The sequence below is a fragment of the Chlorocebus sabaeus genome, chromosome 16 (genome assembly GCF_047675955.1).
Source record: "Chlorocebus sabaeus isolate Y175 chromosome 16, mChlSab1.0.hap1, whole genome shotgun sequence".
Lineage (NCBI taxonomy): Eukaryota > Metazoa > Chordata > Mammalia > Primates > Cercopithecidae > Chlorocebus > Chlorocebus sabaeus.
The window spans coordinates 39,771,274-39,790,638 of NC_132919.1; the positions used below are offsets into that span (position 1 = coordinate 39,771,274).

At 46.1% G+C, this 19,365-nt stretch overlaps 1 protein-coding gene and 1 pseudogene across 1 annotated transcript in view; both read left to right on the top strand.

The window, feature by feature from the left end:
- The window catches only part of TEX14 (testis expressed 14, intercellular bridge forming factor), a 100,911-nt gene that overhangs the window by 20,567 nt on the left and 60,979 nt on the right, over positions 1 to 19,365 (top strand). The window contains exons 2-6 of the mRNA XM_073004896.1: positions 3,976 to 4,090; positions 11,631 to 11,796; positions 12,961 to 13,097; positions 17,124 to 17,205; positions 18,468 to 18,598. Of these exons, the coding sequence (XP_072860997.1) occupies positions 3,976 to 4,090; positions 11,631 to 11,796; positions 12,961 to 13,097; positions 17,124 to 17,205; positions 18,468 to 18,598 (631 nt within the window). The remainder of the gene's footprint in view (positions 1 to 3,975; positions 4,091 to 11,630; positions 11,797 to 12,960; positions 13,098 to 17,123; positions 17,206 to 18,467; positions 18,599 to 19,365) is intronic.
- Positions 2,884 to 3,072, top strand: LOC119622247 (small nucleolar RNA U3; annotated as a pseudogene).

Genomic DNA, 19,365 nt, shown 5'->3' on the forward strand with positions numbered 1-19,365 from the left:
GGAGGCCTTGGTTGATTTAATTTTTTGCCTCCCTGGGCCCCAGGAGGGGCTTCCCTGGACTGTAATTTCTTCTTGTCAATAACTATAACTTCTTGTCAGCCTGCTTCCCTGGACTGTAATTTCTTCTTGTCAATAACTATAAATAGTTTCAGATTTGATAAATTAGATTGCTACAGGTGTGTGGATGAGATTCTTGGGGTCATAGATGAATGATGGTTTATAACTCATAGCAATAGCAGTAGCCAGAATATCAGTATTTTTTCCTTTTAACCTTTCTTTTTTTTTTTTTTTTTTTTTTTTTGAGACAGAGTTTCGCTTTGTCAACCTAGGCTGGAGTGCAATGTTGAGATCTCAGCTCACTGCAACTTCCACCTTCTGGGTTCCAGCAATTCTCCTCCCTCAGCCTCCTGAGTAGCTGGTATTACAGGCGCCCGCCACCATGCCCAGCTACTTTTTATAGTTTTAGTAAAGGCGGAGTTTTACCATGTTAGCCAGGCTGGTCTCGAACTTCTGATCTCAGGTGATCCGCCTGCCTCGGTCTCCCAAAGTGTTGGGATTACAGGCGTGAGCCACCGCGCCCGGCTGGAAACATTATTTTTATTATACTGGATGGTAAGCATGTATTCAATTTGCTATGAATGTAGATACTATCTGTCTTCCAAAGTTCATTATACAAATATCTTCAAAGAGGTGCCCTGAACAGGTTAGTGCCTTGCCCCCGTAACATGCATAACTGAGAGATCCATGCAGAATTGTCCTTTTTCTATTCTCTGCTGTTCTTCTCTACTCTTAGGCTGGCTTGTGTTGGGCAGATAAGTGAACAAGGCACTGAAGATAGGGGAGATACACTGGGCAGTTCCTACCCTCTAGTGTAGGAAAAACAGTCTGGTAGAGGACACAAACATACCACAAATTTTTGTAACACAGCAAGTCCTGAGCAGTAAGATGTGTGAACCCCTCTAGTAATGCTCTCACCATGAACACTGTTTCTTTTTCTTTTTTTCTTTTATTTGAGACAGGTTCTCACTCTGTTGCCCAGGTTGGAGTGCAGTAGCACGATCTCAGCTCACTGCAACCTCTACCTCCTGCCTCAGCTTCCCGAGTAGCTGGCATTACAGGCACGTGCCACCAAGCCCGGCTAATTGTTGTGTATTTTTGTATTTTTATTAGAGACAGGGTTTCAGCATGTTGGCCAGGCTGGTCTTGAACTCTTGGCCTCAAGTGATCCACCCACCTCAGCTTCCCAAAGTGCTGAGATTACAGGTGTGAGCCCCCACACCCAGCCCAATTTCTTCTTACTAGATGTCTCAGGCTTCGATACTGTTGACTGATCCTTCTTTTTGAAACTTTTAACCTTCCTTGTCACTTGTGACCCATGTCTTCCAGGTTTTCCTCTAATCTCTGCCTACTTTTTGGCTTTTTTCGTTATTTGCTTTTTTTTTTTTTTTTTTTCTGAGACGGAGTCTTGCTCTGTCACCAGGCTGGAGGGCAATGGCGTGATCTTGGCTCACTGCAACCTCTGCCTCCTGTGTTCAAGTGATTCTCCTGCCTCAGCCTCCTGAGTAGCTGGGACTACAAGCACGTGAGCACGTGCCACCATGGCCAGCTGATTTTTGTACTTTTTAGTAGAGATGAGGTTTCACCATGTTGGCCAGGCAGGTCTCAATCTCCTGACCTTGTGATTCACCCGCCTCAGCCTCTCAAAGTGCTGGGATTACAGGCCTAAGCCACCGCGCCCAGCCCCCGGCTAATTTTTCTGTTTTTATGGTAGAGATGGGGTTTCTCCACGTTAGCCAGGCTGGTCTCAAACTCCCGACCTCAAGTGATCTGCCTGGCCTGCCAAAGTGCTGGGAGTACAGCCGGGAACTACCATCCCTGGCCCTAGCTTGCCTCAAGATGGTAGTGGACCTCAGGGTTCCAGCTGTAACCCTCTGCTTTAATTTTCGATTTCCCAATAAATAAACTTTCTTCCCTTTCATGGGCTGACCCTTCCTCTACATTCTGTTTGCTTATTGTGACCTAGATGCATGAGCTGTGCGCTTTGTTACGTTTGCAGGCTGGCCGCCAGTACTTAGATTTATTATGCCTTGAAAATGGACCATTTAAAATATTTTCTCACAGAAGTATGTAGAGAAGTTTTGTTTCTACCTCAAGAAATGGGAAGCTACTGAAGCTTAAACCAGGGGAATATGTTGTCCTGCTTGTTTAAACACAGCAATGACTGGGTGTGATGGCTCACGCCTGTAATCCCAGCATTTTGGAAGACTGAAGTGGGAGGATCGCTTGAATCCAGGAGTTCAGGGCCATCCTGGGCAAGAGTGCGAGAACCAGAAAAAAATAAACACAGCAATGCCATGTAGAATAAAAACTCCCTGGTTTGGGGGGAAGAAATCCAAAATATTTATGTGTCTGGAATTTTGATCACAGTATAAAATATAATAGGGCGCGCTATGCGAATATCACAGTTTTGAATTATCACAGGCTTTGAATTATCGCTTTCCCCTTCACTCTTTGGTTGTTCTCGAAGGGCCTCCTCGCTTCCGATTATCGGTCCAAACTGGGCAGCGTCGTTGAAGGTTTCTGGAGCTCTGGCGCGCTTTGTAGTCGTCAGCCTTATGTGTGGAGGAAAATGGGGCGGGGTTAGAAAATAGCGAGTGATTGGCTGTTTTGCTACCATATGTTAATTACCGTGATTGCCTAAAGTAGCTTCGAAATTTTGAGCTTATTTTAAATGCTTTGTCGAACTTTGGTAATGGAAAGATCGTTTTTGGAAAAAAGCACGTACTAATATTTTCCAGGGGAAAATGGTGCTCACGAAAAACTCACCATCAGCGAAATATTTGTGAGTTTCTTTCGCATCGGGGAGGCGTGGATTTGTTGGGTAAGATTATACTTTCAGAGATTATTTCTGAAGTTTGTTATTAGAGAAGCTTGTCTGAACGTGTAGAGTACCGGAAACCACGAGGAAGAGGTGTAGTGTTCTCTTTTGAGCGTGAAGTTGGCATTTGGTACTCTTTTATGGTGTTTGGTTTGTGCTATTGATGATCGTTCTTCTAGTGCAATCTGAGTGGTTCCGGATATTTTATTTGTGTATTAAAAGTAGTTCGTGTGTCAACTAATCAGCGATTTTTTCAATTAATTGTGGCTTAAGGGAATGCTCATTTTTCTGTTGTTATTTGGACACTGGTTAAGTGTGTACATGTGCTGTTGTTTTTTACTTTTTTGAGTTAGGGCATTGTTCTGTTATTTTACACCTGAGTGAAATGGCCCGATTTCGGGTCCTTGCAGCTTCCGACTTCTAAGTAGGTGGGATTGCAGGTTCGCCTCTATTCCCCGCTAGTTTTTGTACATTTAGTAGAGAGGCGATTTCGCTTTGTTGGCCAGGGTGGGTTCGAGCTCTTAGCCTTAGGTGATCCAGTCGCCTCAGCTTCCCAAAGAGCTGGGATTACAGGCGTGCGCGATTGATTTTTTCTTGGTAGGTAAGATGTGTTTTCTTTATTTTTTTTCTTGGTCGTGTTACTACTTTGGCCTTTTTCTTTTTTTTCAGTCCCTTTTAATTATTCACAGCCTCATTGTTTGATAGTACTGGAAATTGGTCTGTTTTGTGTATTTTGTTTTCCCTTGTCTAATTAGTCTTTATACTTTAGTAAGATCTTTTAGGTGAGGACTTGTAATTCCAGTGAGCTCTTTTTATGTTATAGCCTTCCTTCCAACACACACAGTATCTTTAGTCCCTCCCTCATCCCTTCCCATGATTGAGAACCATTTTAATCCATTTTGTAATACACCAGAGTGTGGTGAACTAAATGCTTCAATGCAACTTTCTGTAAATATTTTTGATGAATAAACACTGAGTTTGCCTTCCAGTATATCTATGTGCGACTAATGAAGGCCTTCTTTAATCTCCCCCCCCCACCCAGTTCCATCTCAGGAAATTTTCTGATATTTGCATTGATTCTGATATTTCCTTTGCAGGAATTTATGTTGATGCAGTTAACAACTTGGGCCAAACAGCACTTTTTGTTGCGGCATTATTGGGCCTTAGGAAATTAGTTGATGTTCTGGTGGATTATGGATCAGATCCAAATCAGTAAGTACAATAATACTGATGTCTAGAAAATAGGGGTTGTGCTATTAAGATGAGTTGGGGTGTTTAGAAACTAATTTGAAGAACCATTGGCCGGGCGCGGTGGCTGACGCCTGTAATGCCAGCACTTTGGGGGGCCAAGGCGGGCGGATCACAAGGTCAGGAGTTCGAGACTAGCATGACCAACATGGTGAAACCCTGCCTCTACTAAAAATATAAAAAATTAGCCAGGCGTGGTGGCGCATTGCCTGTAATCCCAGCTACGTGGGAGGCTGAGACAGGAGAATCATTTTAACCCTGGAGGCGGAGGTTGCAGTGAGCCAAGATCGTGCCATTGCACCCCAGCCTGGGCAACAAGAGTGACACTCCATCTCAGAAAAAAAAAAAAAAAAAAAAAAGGGTGACTTTTGCCTGACTCTTATAGCTGTGGTTTAAAAGAATCGGAGTTTAGGCCAGGCATGGTGGCTCACGCCTGTAATCTGTGAGCCACTTTGGGAGGCCGAGGTGGGAGGATCACCTGAGGTCAGGAGTTTGAGACCAGCCTGACCAACACGGAGAAACCCTGTCTCTACTAAAAATACAATGCTGGGCGTGATTGCGCATGCCTGTAATCCCAGCTATGCGGGAGGCTGAGGCGGGAGAATCGCTTGAACACGGGAGGAGGAGGTTGTGGTGAGCTGAGATCTCACCATTGCATTCCAGCCTGGGCAACAAGAGCGAAACTCCGTCTTAAAAAACAAACAAACAAACAAACAAAACACACTAAAAGAATTGAAGTTTAATAGTTGGTCTAAATTTTAATATGGAACAGCAGCACAATGAATTAGTGACAGGTGAACATCTACTATTTTTTTTTTTTTTTTTTTTTTCTGACACACGATCTGGCTCTGTCACCCAGGCTGGAGTGCAGTGGCATGATCTTGGCTCACTGCAGCCTCCGCCACCCGGCTTCAAGCAATTCTCCTGCCTTAGCCTCCTGAGTGGCTGGGATTACAAGTGCGCACCACCATGCTTGGCCATTTTTTTGTATTTTTAGTAGAGACAGGGTTTTGCCATGTTGGCCAGGCTGGTCTCGAACTCCTGGCCTCCATCCACCTTGGCCTCCCATAGTGCTGGCATTACAGGTGTGAGCCACTGCACTTGGCCGAACATCTCTTTTTGTGAAGCACTTCGGCTTTTCCTAGGGCCTTCCCAAATGTTAGCTTACTTGACACCTTGATAGAGAAGGGAGAGTGGTGGTGGATATTTTTTCAGTTCCCATTAAACAGAACCAGAAACTGGGGTTTTGAGCACTTAAGTGATTCTAGCTGATTTTCACAGGAACGCCAGAATATGAATAATCATAAGTCTTTCCCATCTTACTTAAAGAGGCTGTGTTTAATGTACCTACTTAAATTATTGATATTGGAAGTTTTGTACTTTTTTTTTTTTCTTGTGATGGAGTCTTGGTCTGTCACCCAGGCTGGAGTGCAGTGGCGCTACTATGGCTCACTGCAAACTCCACCTCCTGGGTTCAAGTGATTCTCCTGCCTCAGTCTCTCAAGTAGCTGGAATTACAGGCACCTGCCACCATGCCTGGCTAATTTTTGTATTTTTAGTAGAGACGGGGTTTCGCTATGTTGGCCAGGCTGGCCTTGAACTCCTGACCTCAGGTGATCCGCCCACCTCGGCCTCCCAAAGTGCTGGGATTACAGGTGTTAGCCACCGCGCCCAGCCTGTTTTACCATCTAATCATTCCTCCCACAAGCAATAAGAAAGCTGGATTGGGAGAGAGATGATATTATTTCTCATTTCTCATGAATGCTAAGAAGGAAAGGAATAATGATTTATACCCAGCTAAGCTTACAAGAGAATCCAGGTCTACCTGGTATCAAAATGTGTACTATCATATTTATTTATCGTAAAGCCTAAAAACTGGAGTCTCTGGCTAGCCAACTCAGAAGTTTATTTGGTACACACAGTGTTCAAAAAAAATTGAAATAGGGAGATTTTATTTATTTATTTATTTTGAGAGAGTGTCTTGGTCTGTCACCCAGGCTGGAGTGCAGTGGCGCGATCTTGGCTCACTGCAGCCTCTGCCTCCTGGGTTGAAGAGATTCTCCTGCCTGAGCCTCCTGAGTAACTGGGACTACAGCACCCGCCACCATGGCCGGCTAAATTTTTTTGTATTTTTAGTAGAGGCAGGGTTTCACTATGTTGACAAGGATGGTCTTGATCTCCTGACCTCGTGATCCACCCACCTTGGCCTTCCAAAGTGCTGGGATTACAGGTGTGAGCCACTGCGCCCGGCAACATTTGGGAGATTTCAAATTAAAAACTGGGATTTCTGGCTCTTGGAAATTCGGAATATCTGGCTTTCCTGGCTCCCTTTCCTGGCTCCCTTTCCTGCCCAACAGCAATAGATCCCTGACCCTCCTCAGAGAAAGCCTAAACCCAGTTACTTGGTCCAGCAGGCATCTGATTTGTGACTTCAATAGGTCCAGTCCATCACAGCATTTCCACTGCGCATATAATAGGAATAAAACCTCCTGGCTGGGTGCGGTGGCTCACACCTATAATCCTAGCACATTGGGAGGCTGACGTGGGTGGATCATCTGAGGTCGGGCGTTCGAGACCAGCCTGGCCAACATGGTGAAACCCCATCTCTACAAAAAATACAAAAAGTAGCCAGGCATAGTGGCGTGTGCCTGTAATCCCAGTTATCTGGAAGGCTGAGGCAGGAGAATTGCTGCTGGAACCCTGGAAGCAGAGGCTGCAGTGAGCCAAGACTGTGCCACTGCACTCCAGCCTGGGTGACAGAGCGAGACTCCATCTCAAAAAAAAAAAAAAAAAAAAAGGAAGTCTCCTGGCTGGGTGTGGTGGCTCATACCTAAAATCCCATCACTTTGAGAGGCTGAGGCAGATGGATCACCTGAGGTCAGGAATTCAACACCAGCCTGGACAACATGGCAAAACTAAAAATACAAAAATCAGTCAGGTGTGGTGGCGTACGCCTGTAGTCCCAGGTACTCAGGAGGGTGAGGCAGGAGAATCGCTTGAACCCAGGAAGCAGAAGTTGCAGTGAGCCAAGATCGCACCACTGTACTCCACCTAGGAAACAGAGGAAGACTTCATCAAAAACAAAAAAAGGAATAAAGCCTCCTCCCAGAAATTCCCCTTCACCTTGATCAGATAAAAACATTTTTAAAACTTTTTTTCCTGGTACCTCTATGCAGCTAATCATCAGATATTTTTTAAGTCACATGAAAATGTTCCTAACAACAAAATAACCAAGCCATAGGGGTTTGCCATCTTCTCTTGTTCTTGTCCATTTCCACTTCCTTCCTGGCACTGCCTGGCATTACAAGTGGCCTTCCTGGATACTTGAAAGAGGGAACTTCTTTAAACTCTGAGGTCTTCAGAAGCTGAGCTCCTTCCTGGTCTCGGCTGTGTCATTACTACTATGCACCATATCATGGGCTAGTCTCAATTCCCTGATCTTGAAAATTAAAGGTTTGAATGGTTTGATCTTTAAAGAAATCAGCTTTAAGCCTGGACAAAGCAGTTGTAAATGCAGATGACTATAAAATATTTCAATTTTTATCTGTATTTTTTTATACAGGCTTTTTTTTTTTTTTTGAGACGGAGTCTCGCTCTGCCGCCCAGGCTGGGGTGCAGTGGCCGGATCTCAGCTCACTGCAAGCTCTGCCTCCCAGGTTTACGTCATTCTCCTGCCTCAGCCTCCCTAGTAGCTGGGACTACAGGCGCCTGCCACCTCGCCCGGCTAGTTTTTTTTTTAGTAGAGATGGGGTTTCACCGTGTTAGCCAGGATGGTCTCCATCTCCTGACCTCGTGATCCGCCCGTCTCGGCCTCCCAAAGTGCTGGGATTATAGGCTTGAGCCACTGCGCCCGGCCTTATACAGGCTTTTAAAAAACAGTTTATGTTTACTAAACACAGTTTTACTGTCATACAGAATATGAAAGTGATGATGGTCATGACTATTTCACTCAAGGCGTTGTTCATACACCTTGTTCCAGTAATTAAAAGAAGTGGGAAATAGCGGGGCTTGGTGGCTCATGCCTGTAATACCAGCACTTTGGGAGGCCGAGGCGGGTGGATCACCTGAGGTTGAGTTTGAGATCAGCCTGGCCAAGAAGGTGAAACCCCATCTCTACTAAAAATACAAAAATTAGCCAGCCGTGGTGGTGGGCGCCTGTAATGCTAGCTACTCAGGAGGATGAGGCAGGAGAATTGCTTGCACCCAAGAGGCGGAGGTCGCAGTGAGCGAAGATCATGCCACTGCACTCCAGCCTGGGTGACTAGAGCGAGACTATCTCAAAAAAAAAAAGTGGGAAAAACTGAAGAAAAAAGATGTTGCATTTTTGCTGAAGAACTGCAGGCTGTCCCAATATGGCCTCCATACAACACGGGTATATGCAAATATCAGCTGAGCCAGTCCCCATGCTGCTTTTTTTTTGGTATAGACAGGGTCTCTGTTGCCCAGGCTGGTCTCAAAACTCCTGGGCTCAAACAATCCTCCCACCTCACCTCCCAAAGTGCTGGGATTACAGGTGTGAGCTACTGCATCTGGCTGACCCATTTCCTTCCGGGCTTTGAAATTAAACAATACAGTAGAGACAGTAGAGCGTGTGTGAATCTAGAAAAATTCTGGAAGGAAACGCAACAAAATATTCATTGTTTTAAGTTAGCTCTGGTTACTTAATTCTCATACTAATTGGCTTTTTTCTTTGTACTTTTCTAAGCTTCCAACTTTTCCTCCCCTAAGCAATCTTATAACCAACCCCTCTACAACACACACACATTAAATACAAAAGCTGCCAGGCGCAGTGGCTCGCGTCTGTAATCCCAGCACTTTGGGAGACTGAGGCGGGTGGACCATGAGGTCAATAGTTCGAATACAAAAGCTGCCAGGCGCAGTGGCTCGCGTCTGTAATCCCAGCACTTTGGGAGACTGAGGCGGGTGGACCATGAGGTCAATAGTTCGAGACCAGCCTGGCCAACATAGTAAAACCTCGCCTCTACTAAGAATACAAAAATTAGGGCGGGTGCAGTGGCTCACTAATCCCAGCACTTTGGGAGGCTGAGGGGGGCGGATCATGAGGTCAGGAGATGGAGACCATCCTAGCTAACACGGTGAAACCCGTCTCTACTAAAAATACAAAAAATTAACTGGGTGCAGTGGCACACGCTTGTAGTCCCAGCTACTAGGGAGGCTGAGGCAGGAGAATCACTTGAACCCAGGAGGTGCAGATTGCAGTAAGCCGAGATTGTGCCACTGCACTCCAGCCTGGGCGACAGAGTGAGACTCTGTCTCAAAAAAAAAAAAAAAAAAAAAAAAAATTAGCTGGGTGTGGTGGTGCGTACCTGTAATCCCAGCTACTTGGGAGGCTGAGGCAGGAGAATCTCTTGAACCCAGGAGGTGGAGGTTGCAGTGAGCCGAGATTGCACTATTGCACTGCAGCCTGGGGAACAAGAACGAGACTTCGTCTCAAAAAAAAAAAAAAAAAAAACCCAAAAAACAAAAAAGAAGATGGTAAGACATTATACAAAGCTGTTTTTGCAGCAAGGAGGATATTGTGGTTCCCACAATGGACTGTACTGAACTGCTTCTCTGCCCAGCAGTGGGAGAGAGCCTGCAGTGAGAACCAATGGGATCAGTGGTTCCTATATGCCTGGGTGCAGGCAAGCCTCATTAGTATCACCAGGGGAATTTGAAAAATAAAACAAAACCAAACCACATTCCTGGGTCCTGTGCTTGCAAGTTTTGTTTCAGTCAGTGTAAGGTATAGTCTGAGAATCTGTGCTTTTGACAGATATCCCAGCGGCTAATTTTTTTTTTTTTTTTTTTTTTTTGAGATGGAGTCTCGCTCTGTCACCCAGGCTGGAGTGCAGTGGCTGGATCTCAGCTCACTGCAAGCTCCGCCTCCCGGGTTCACGCCATTCTCCTGCCTCAGCCTCCCGAGTAGCTGGGACTACAGGCGCCCGCCACCTCGCCCGGCTAGTTTTTGTATTTTTTAGTAGAGACGGGGTTTCACCATTTTAGCCAGGATGGTCTCGATCTCCTGACCTCGTGATCCACCCATCTCAGCCTCCCAAAGTGCTGGGATGATAGGCTTGAGCCACCGCGCCCGGCTGTGGCTTATTAACTAAATTATGATACACCCATTCATTGGCATACTATGCAGCTGTTAAAAAGAATGGAGGTGCCTTGTAGTTTCTCATATGGCAATTTCTCCAAGATAGATTCTTAAATGAAAATACATAGGCCGGGCACAGTGGCTCACGCTTACAATCCCAGCACTTTGGGAAGCTGAGGCGGGTGGATCACCTGGAGTTCGAGACCAGCCTGGCCAACATGGTGAAACCATGTCTCTATGTCTCTACTAAAAGTACAAAAAGTTACTGGGCGTGGGTGGCGGGCACCTGTAATCCCAGCTACTTGGGAGGCTGAGGCAGAAGAACCACTTGAGCCTGGGAGGCGGAGGTTGCAGTGAGCTGAGATCGTGCCATTGCACTCTAGCCTGGGTGACAAGAGCAGAACTCTGTCTCCAAAAAAAAAAAAAAAAAGAGAAAAGAAAATATGTAGATACAGAAGAGTTTGTATAGTGTATTCTTATCTATACTTGTATATACCTAGAACATTTCCAGAAGGATACAAAAACTTGTAATAGTAATTGCATCTTGGTAAGAGAACTGGGTGTCTGGAGTTGGAGGACTTTTTTCTTATCTTCTCTTCGTCATCCTTTTATTTTCTTTCTTCCTCCTCTTTTTCTTCTTCTTCCTCTTCTTACTCTTCCTCTTCATCCTCTTCCTCCTCTTCCTCTTCTTCTTTTTTTTTTTTCCCTTCCCCCCTCCTCTTATTTGTGTTTCTTTTTCAGTTAAAGAGAGAGTTCCCCGGTGATTCTCATGTGTAGCCAGGTTAGGAAACTAAGGCTATACATCATATCCTCACTGTATCCTGGACACATTAAAGGCTGTCACTTCATGCCTCAGAGAGTTTACTGGCTTTGGTGAAATTTTTCTGAGGTGAAATTTTTCTGAGGTGTAGATCCTTGACTGCGTTGCTAATGCCAAGATTTTGTGGGCCTCTACCACAGGATCTTTTTGGGGGACTGTGGGGAGACATTCTCAAATGAGAGAGCTGGCACCTTGTTAGGCTGTGCTTGACTAGCCTGATCCCAGGACACTGCAGATGTGAAGACATTGTTTCCGTGCAGCCAGTATCAGGGTACTGGGGAAAGAAAATTGGATTTGGAACCAGGTCTATGCCTGGGAATGAACCTCAGCTTTGCCATTTTGTTTCCTCATCTGTAAATTGGGAAATGATACTTCCTTGAAGGGTTGAGTGAAGGAGGGAAAAAAAGGTGTGTGTGTGTAGAAAGTTCCTGTGGTCACAGACGGGCTTCACAGATGATGATGTTATATTCCTCGTCATCAAGGTTGCCTTGTAGAATGGGAGCTATGTGTTGCACACTGAGCCCTGCTCCATGGAATGCAGGAGCATTGCCATGGACATCCATTGTACCCATCTCCCTCCCCAGCCGCTGCTTTGATGGGAGCACCCCTGTCCATGCAGCAGCATTTTCAGGCAATCAGTGGATCCTTAGTAAACTGCTGGATGCAGGAGGTGACCTGCGACTCCACGATGAGAGGGGTCAAAACCCGAAGACTTGGGCTTTGACAGCAGGAAAGGAGCGTAGCACCCAGGTAAGGGTGGGTCCCACTCTGTAGCCATGCCCAGTAGAAGAGCACTGGACTGAGAGTCAGGCTCCCAGTGGTCAGCACAGAGCGTGCAGTGGCCTTAGCTTTGGCACTGGACTCTCAAGCTTGGATCAAAGCAAGTTAGCCAGCTGCGAAACTTCCAGCAGTTCTAGTGAACCTTTCTACTCATCCATTCTGTGGGAAAGGCAAACAACTGTAACTTTGTCTGACCTATTTAACTAGCACTTACCATGACTCAGATGTTGTTTTAAATGTTTTTTATATATTAAGTCACTTTAATCTTCACAGCCACCTCTCAGGTAAGTACTATTATTGTCCTTATTGTACAGGTGGGGAAACTGAGGCCCACTGACATTAAGTAACTTTGCTTGGCAGGTGGAAATTTTTTTTTTTTTGGGGGGGGTAGGGGGAAGGAGTCTGTTGCCCAGGCTGGAGTGCAGTGGCATGAGCTCAGCATGAGCACACCAACACACTCAGCTTTTTTTTTTTTTTTTTGAGATGGCATGTTGCTCTGTCACCCAGACTAGAGTGCAGTGGTGCGATCTTGGCTCACTGCAACCTCTGCCTCCTGGGTTCAAGCAGTTCTTCTGCCTCAGCCTCCTGAGTAGCTCGGATTACAGGCATGCACCACCACACTCAGCTAACTTTTGTATTTTCAGTAGAGACGGGGTTTTTCCATGTTGGCAAGGCTGGTCTTGAACTCCTGACTCAGGTGATTCGCCCGCCTCGGCCTCCCAAAGTGCTGTGATTACAGGCATGAGCCATCGCGCCCGGCTGGTGTGATGTGTTTTAATGAAGACTAAATAACATAAATGTAAAACTCAAAGGGCAGGTACAGTGCCAGGCCCCTCTGTGTGCAGTCTCCTTTCTGGGGCTCCTGCTTATTAGCTGTTGGGCCTTGGACCAGCAGTTTTACTCCTCTTGGCCTTGGTTTCCTCATCTGTTGAAGGAGGGAGTTGGAGGAAATTGTTGCCCTAAATCCTGTCCCTGAAAACATTCCATACCTTTAGAAAATCACCTGGGCCCTTTCCTTTTGAGAGATTTTTCTGTTGGGGGCTCTCAGTTCCTCGGACCATTTGTCTTCACACCCAGGCTTCCATTCCATTGAGAACTGGTGTGCCCGCATTGGGCGTCTCTGATGTTTTGCAGGTAGTGGAGTTCATGCAGCGCTGTGCCTCACACATGCAGGCCATCATCCAGGGCTTCTCTTACGACCTCCTGAAGAAAATAGACTCCCCGCAGCGGCTTGTCTACAGCCCGCCCTGGTTTGGGAGCCTTGTGCAGGGGTGAGTACTGCCTCAAGCAGAGTGGGATATTCTCCATCACCCAGCCTTCCTTGTGGGAGCCCTGCAGCATGGGTTGCCTCGGCTCCTCCACATCAGTGCCCTCTGGCATCTGGCCCATCCAAAGGGGCGTGCTTGGAAAGAAAAGGCTTGGCCCTGATGAAGGAAGGCCAGAGGATCACCTTTGGCCCTCTCTTCCCTCTCCCCAGAAGGTCTGAGAGGAATGAGTGTGGGCTCCAGTGGAAACTACCCTGTGTTTAGCAGAAGGGGAACATCTCAGGTCTGAGGAGCCCAGCAGAAAACCCTTACCCAGCAGGACACCTTTCTGGCTTTTTCGTCATCTCCTGAACAATAGAAAGAGTGTTCCTTTATTACTAAGGTTGCAAAAGACCACAAATGCTTAACTTACAGCTTCTTCGGCTATTTTCAGCTGATATGAGAGACTTGCTGCCAGCTGGATGGGCAGCCCCTCCTTCTTCCATCACAGCTGCAGGAGGTGGGCTCCGTGCTTCTCTCCGTGCTCAGGGTTAAGCTTGGAAGGGAGGAGTGTCATTTCAACTTCTCTGGGATTGGTTGACTTAGGGTTTGTATGTAGAAAATCCTTCCCGTTTGGCTTTTCTCTGATGGCATCTCTTTCTGTAAGCAGGGTAGGTGGGCTCACCACACTTTTGCAGGCTTCCTTGTCCTGTCATTCATGCACTTCAAGTCCTGACTGTCCTCTGATGATTGGATACTCCTGGCTCCTCAGGCGAGATGAGTTCATGATCCCGTTAACTCCTAGCTGCTGGGCTGCCTGCCACTCTGACCAGTTTTGGCTCTTTACTCAGTATCCAGAATGACCTTTTAAAAATGGAAATCAGGTAGCTGAGTGCAGTGGCTCACACCTGTAATCACTTTGGGAGGCTGAGGTGGGCGGATCACCTGAGGTCAGGAGTTTGAGACCAGCCTGGCCAACATGAAGAAACCCTGTCTCTACTAAAAATACAAAAATTAGCCGGGTGTGGTGGCATGCACCTGTAATCCCAGCTACTCAGGAGGCTGAGGCAGGAGAATCACTTGAACCCAGGAGGCAGAAGTTGCAGTGAGCCAAGATCGCACCACTGCACTCCAACCTGGGTGACAGAGCAACACACCATCTCAAAAAAAAAAAAGGCCGAGTGTGTTGGTGTGCTCCTCATAGTTCCAGCTACTCTGGAGGCTGAGGTGAGATAATCGCTTGAATCTGGGAGGTGGAGGTTGCAGCAAGCCAATATCATGCAACTGCACTCCAGACTGGGTGACAGAGCGAGATCCTGTCTCAAAAAATTAAAATAAAATAATCAAACAAAAAATAAAATAATAGAAATCAGGTTGTACCACTCTGCTAAAACTCCTTAAGGACCTTCCCTGTGGCTATTAGGTTAAGTTCAGAAATCCCTTATCTGGCCTTGGAGGCCCTGCCTCATCCAAGCCCTCCCACTTCATCTCCTCCCTCTGCCCCTGGTGCTTGTATGGAGACCCCTTCTTCAGAGTTCAGAGAATTGTCATAGTTTGCAATTATTTTATTTGTATATGTTCTTCTCCAGTTTTCAAATTAAATTGTGAATTCCAAGAGGGCAGGGGCTGTGTCTGTCCTCTTCATTGCTACTAACCCTTAGCTGCTTGGTGCATGGTAGGGCTCTGTAGAAGGAGAAGAGGCTCATGAGTGAGCCTGAAAGGAAAACCCAAGTGTAAGAATGGGTGAGCTTTACAATCTTACTTATCTAGATACAGCATCAAGTTTAGAATTAGATGAAGCATTCTTATGGGGTTAATGGAATGTTTACATGGAAATACACTCCTCTTCCCCGACCTTTTTTTTTTTTGAGACTGAGTCTTACTCTGTCGCCCAGGCAGGAGTCCGTGCAATCTTGGCTCACCACAACCTCTGTCTCCTGGGTTCAAGCAATTCTCCTGCCTCGGCCTCCTGAGTAGCTGGGATTAATATAAAATTAGCACACCTGGCTAATTTTATATTTTCAGTAGAGATGGGGTTTCACCATGGCCAGGCTGGTCTGGAATTCCTGACCTCCAGTGATCTACCCGCCTCTGCCTCCTGAAATGCTGGGATTACAGGCGTGAGCCACCGTACCTGCCCCCCTTCTCTTAATGTAAAAAACCACACAAATTCTTGAAATTAGAGTTAGCCTTTGAGATTTGTGAGTGGTACTATGTCAGATAAGATTCCTCACACGTGTGTGTTTGCACAGAGCTTGTACTGGGAAAAGAAGAAAAGCACTGAGTTGAGGACCAATGGCTGTAGATGGCTGGAGTTAGTTTTTTCTCCCCTTAACCCAGCCGAGTTTAGTTATATAGATGTGTGCTGAAAAATTTAGGTAGGAGAGCAGGAAATGTTGATCTGAACTGCAGTTGTTGTCCAGGTCACTGTTTGAGAACACTCGGCTCTTTTGCTTAAAAAAAACTCTCCGCTCCAAAGAGCCACGTACTGCCCAGAGATCCCAGAGTGGAAGGCAGGAGGCCTTGTCACTGGTTACCCCCAGTTCCACTGCTGCTGGAGGCTGACACCGTCACTGTCAGCACAAGTTCTGTTCCCCTGGGCAAGAAACGGTTCACTGTCTCTTAGATCTTCTGAGGCCTAAGCACATAAGCCTTATTTTAAGAAGAGGCTGATGATTTGGTGTAGAATAGTGGCCTTTTTCTTAGGGCCTGTCTACTCAAGTGAGAGTGACCATATAGCTTATTATCTGTTGGCTGTTTCCAGAGTGAAAGGGAGACTATCAATAATGGTGCTGAGATACCAGGTGTAAACTGGGATGCTCAGTTTATCTCAGTCTAAACTTCAGAGTCTTCTCCTCAATAGCATAGCAGCTTAAAGCAGATACGGGACAGCTTGGCACTGATGAGTTGCTGAGGAAATAGAAAAGAAGTAAAGCGTTTACATGTGTTCTCTAGTAGTGGCATGTGGGGCCTCACAGACCTGAGGTAGGCTGGCCCTGAATATGCACCGTCCCCCAGCTCCTTTGCCATTTGCCAAGAAAAGGAAAGTGCCTCTGGTGGTGGTAGGTTGTTTTTTCCTTCAGTCTGAGCTGAAAGTACTCAACTGGCAAGCATTAACTGAGCACCTACTGCATGGCACATGCCAGATTCTGGGAACCAAAGAAATACGAGGCATCACCCCTCCTTCCAAGACAACTTCAGTGAAGGGGTACCCTGATGCACAGGTGATGGTTTGGGTATGGAATGTGGGAAGAACAGTGGCTGGAATGAGCAACATCAGGGTCTGGTCACTGCTGCATTTTATGACCTCAGGCCAGCAAGTTTCCTGTTCCTGGGCTTCATTTTTTTGCCTATAAAATGAAAAAACTGAACAAGATGTGCTTATGGTTATTTCCAACTCTGACCATCTGTATTTGTTATCTATTGCTGTGTAATGAATCACCCCCAAACTTAGCAGCCTCAAACAACATTTTTATCTCGCACAATTTCTGTGGGTCAGGAATCAGGGAATGGTTTAACTAGGTTGTTCTGTCTCAGAGTTTCTAATGAAGTTGCAGTTAAGATGTTAGTTAGGGCTGTATTCATCTGAAGGCTTGACTGAGGATGGACAGTTCAGTTCCAAGATGGCTCGTTTACATGGCTGGCAAATTGGTGCTGGGCATTGAGCCTCCCCCTAGGGCTGCTCATATCATGTCCTCATATCATGGCAGCTGGCAGAGCAAATGATCCAAGAGAGATCAGGGCCAAAGCCTTGGTAGATTTAGCCTCAAAGTGACAGACCATCACTGTTTTGCACTGTTAACAGTCAAAAATGAGTTAACAGGTCAACCCCATCTGACCTGTGAGCGCCTACACAAGGTTATGCATACTGGTAAGTGAGAATCATAGAGGCCCTCTCAGAGGCTGGCTATTACATCGTCTCTAGTTTTGTAACAAAAAGTCTAACAGTAAAGACAAAATCAACTAGACCTTCTGAAAACTTGGCTTAGCATTATTCTTCTGGATATGAGTGGTTAATTGAGTTTTTTTTTTTCCTCTTTTAAATATTTCTAGAAACCCCAATGGCTCTCCTAACCGAATGCTTAAAGCTGGAGTCATTTCTGCTCAAAATATCTACAGCTTTGGTTTTGGGAAGGTAAGAGGTTGCCACTGACAGCCAGTGTTTGCAGGACTAACTGGAGAATCATCGGGCCCCATCTCCTACCTTTGTCCAACTCCTGCCTCCTTATCCTTACCAAAGTGGTGTTCTTTTCTTTTTTATCCCTATTGAGGGAAAGGTATCTCTTAGTGTTGCTGTCTTACTAACAAATTGTGAAACCCCCAGAGAATTCCCTTGGATGACCCTGGGCTAGACTTAAGTTTAGAAAATGATCTTTTAATTAATTAATTAATTTTTAGTTTTAAATTTAAAAATTTTTTTTTTTTTTTTGAGATAGAGTCTGGCTCTGTTGCCCAGGCTGGAGTGCAGTGGCGCGATCTCGGCTCACTGCTGCAACCTCTGCCTACTGGGTTCAAACAATTCTTGTGCCTCAATCCTCCCAAGTAGGTGGGATCACAGGCATGTGCCACCATGCCTTGTTACTTATATTTTTAGTAGAGATGGGATTTCACCATGTTGCCCAGGCTGGTGTCGATCTTCTGGACTCCAGCAATCCACCCACCTTGGCCTCTCAAAGTGCTGGGATTACAGGCGTGAGCCAACTCACCTAGCCCTACTGCGCGTTCTGTTTGTTGTGCTAAGGCAGCCTTGGGGGGGCAGGGAGGAGGAATATCTGATTTGGCCGCACACAATCCTGGGGGCTGTGGGGGCCACAGTGGGCTTCTCAAGTCCCAGCCATGGCACTTGAGGCATCTGACTTCTTTCTATGAGCCTCAGTTTCTTCACAGAAAAGAATAAAAGGGAAATAATAATACAACCTTGAAAGTTTTTAGAAATATTAAAGATAATATAAAGAATTGTGGTGAGGCCTGGTGGCTCACGTCTATAATATTAGCACTTTGGGAGACCAAAGTGGGTGGATCACTTGGGCCCAGGAGTTTGACACGCCAGCCAACATGGCAAAAGCCTATCTCTATTAAAAAAAAAAAAAAATTAGCCAGGTGTGGTGGTGCATGCTTGTAATCCCAGCTGCTTGGGAGGGTGGGGTGAGAGGATCGCTTGAGCCCAGGAGGTCAAGGCTGCAGTGAGCCAAGATCATGTCATATGCCGCAGCCTGGGTGACAGAGTGATACCCTGTCTCAAAAAAAAAAAAAAAAAAAAAAAGGGCCTAGTGCACAGGGGTATTCAGAAAGTTGATAAATAGCAACTATCATTCTTTTAGCTGGCTGATAGGATTCTGGATGTGTTCTGCTTTTCCTCCCTTCTCCCCCTAATTTGAGGCTATGCCTTGGTTTCAGTTTTATCTCACAGGGGCAACACAGATCGCCTATCTAGGATCTCTTCTGGTCATTGGAGAAAAGGAAGTGATTCAAGCTGACGATGAGCCCACCTTCTCTTTCTTCAGCGGTCCCTATATGGTCATGACCAAGTAAGTGGGGGCTGGCCAGTGGGAGGTCTGATTGAGTTTCAAGGGAAGAGTGTGGGCTGCATGTGACTTCCTTATATGTGGGGAGTTTCTACTTAAACACAGGGAACACATTAGAACATCTGTCTAAATCAGGGTTTCTCAGCCAGGACACTATTACCATTTTTGGCCAGATGATCCTTTGTTGTTGGGAGTAGTCCTGTGCATTGTAGGATGTTTAGAAGCCCCTGGTCTCTACCCATTAGTGCCAGTTACAGTCCCTTACAGCCCCCACAGCTGTGACAACCAAACTGTCTTACAGACATTGCCAAATGTCCTCTGGGGGAGAACCACTGCTCTGAAAGATTACTCATTACAATATTTAATGTCTTTGCTTGCTAAAGAATTAGAGGCAGCTTGGTAGTGACTATCTTGCCTCTGATACAGGCCAAGGGTAACGAAGCCCCTATAGAAGCTGTGTTATTGCTACTGCCTTTGCCCAAGTCTTTACCATCCCTCACCTGGACTGGTCTCCTAACTGGCTTCCCATTCTCTGGACCACCCCTCCCCTACCCATTCCCCACACTGCCGGTACCATTGTGCTTTTGAATACAAACCTGATCAAGTCACTCCCTCCCTTGCATTCAGTGATGACTTCCCACCACCTATACCTAAGTTCTCCAAGGTGCTTTAGTACCCGGGGGTAGTGGGAGGGAGGACCCAGTAGTGCCCAGTGGGCATTGCAAGTTCTGTGTGGAGACCACTTTTCTTCCTTGCTTAGGAAAGCTCAT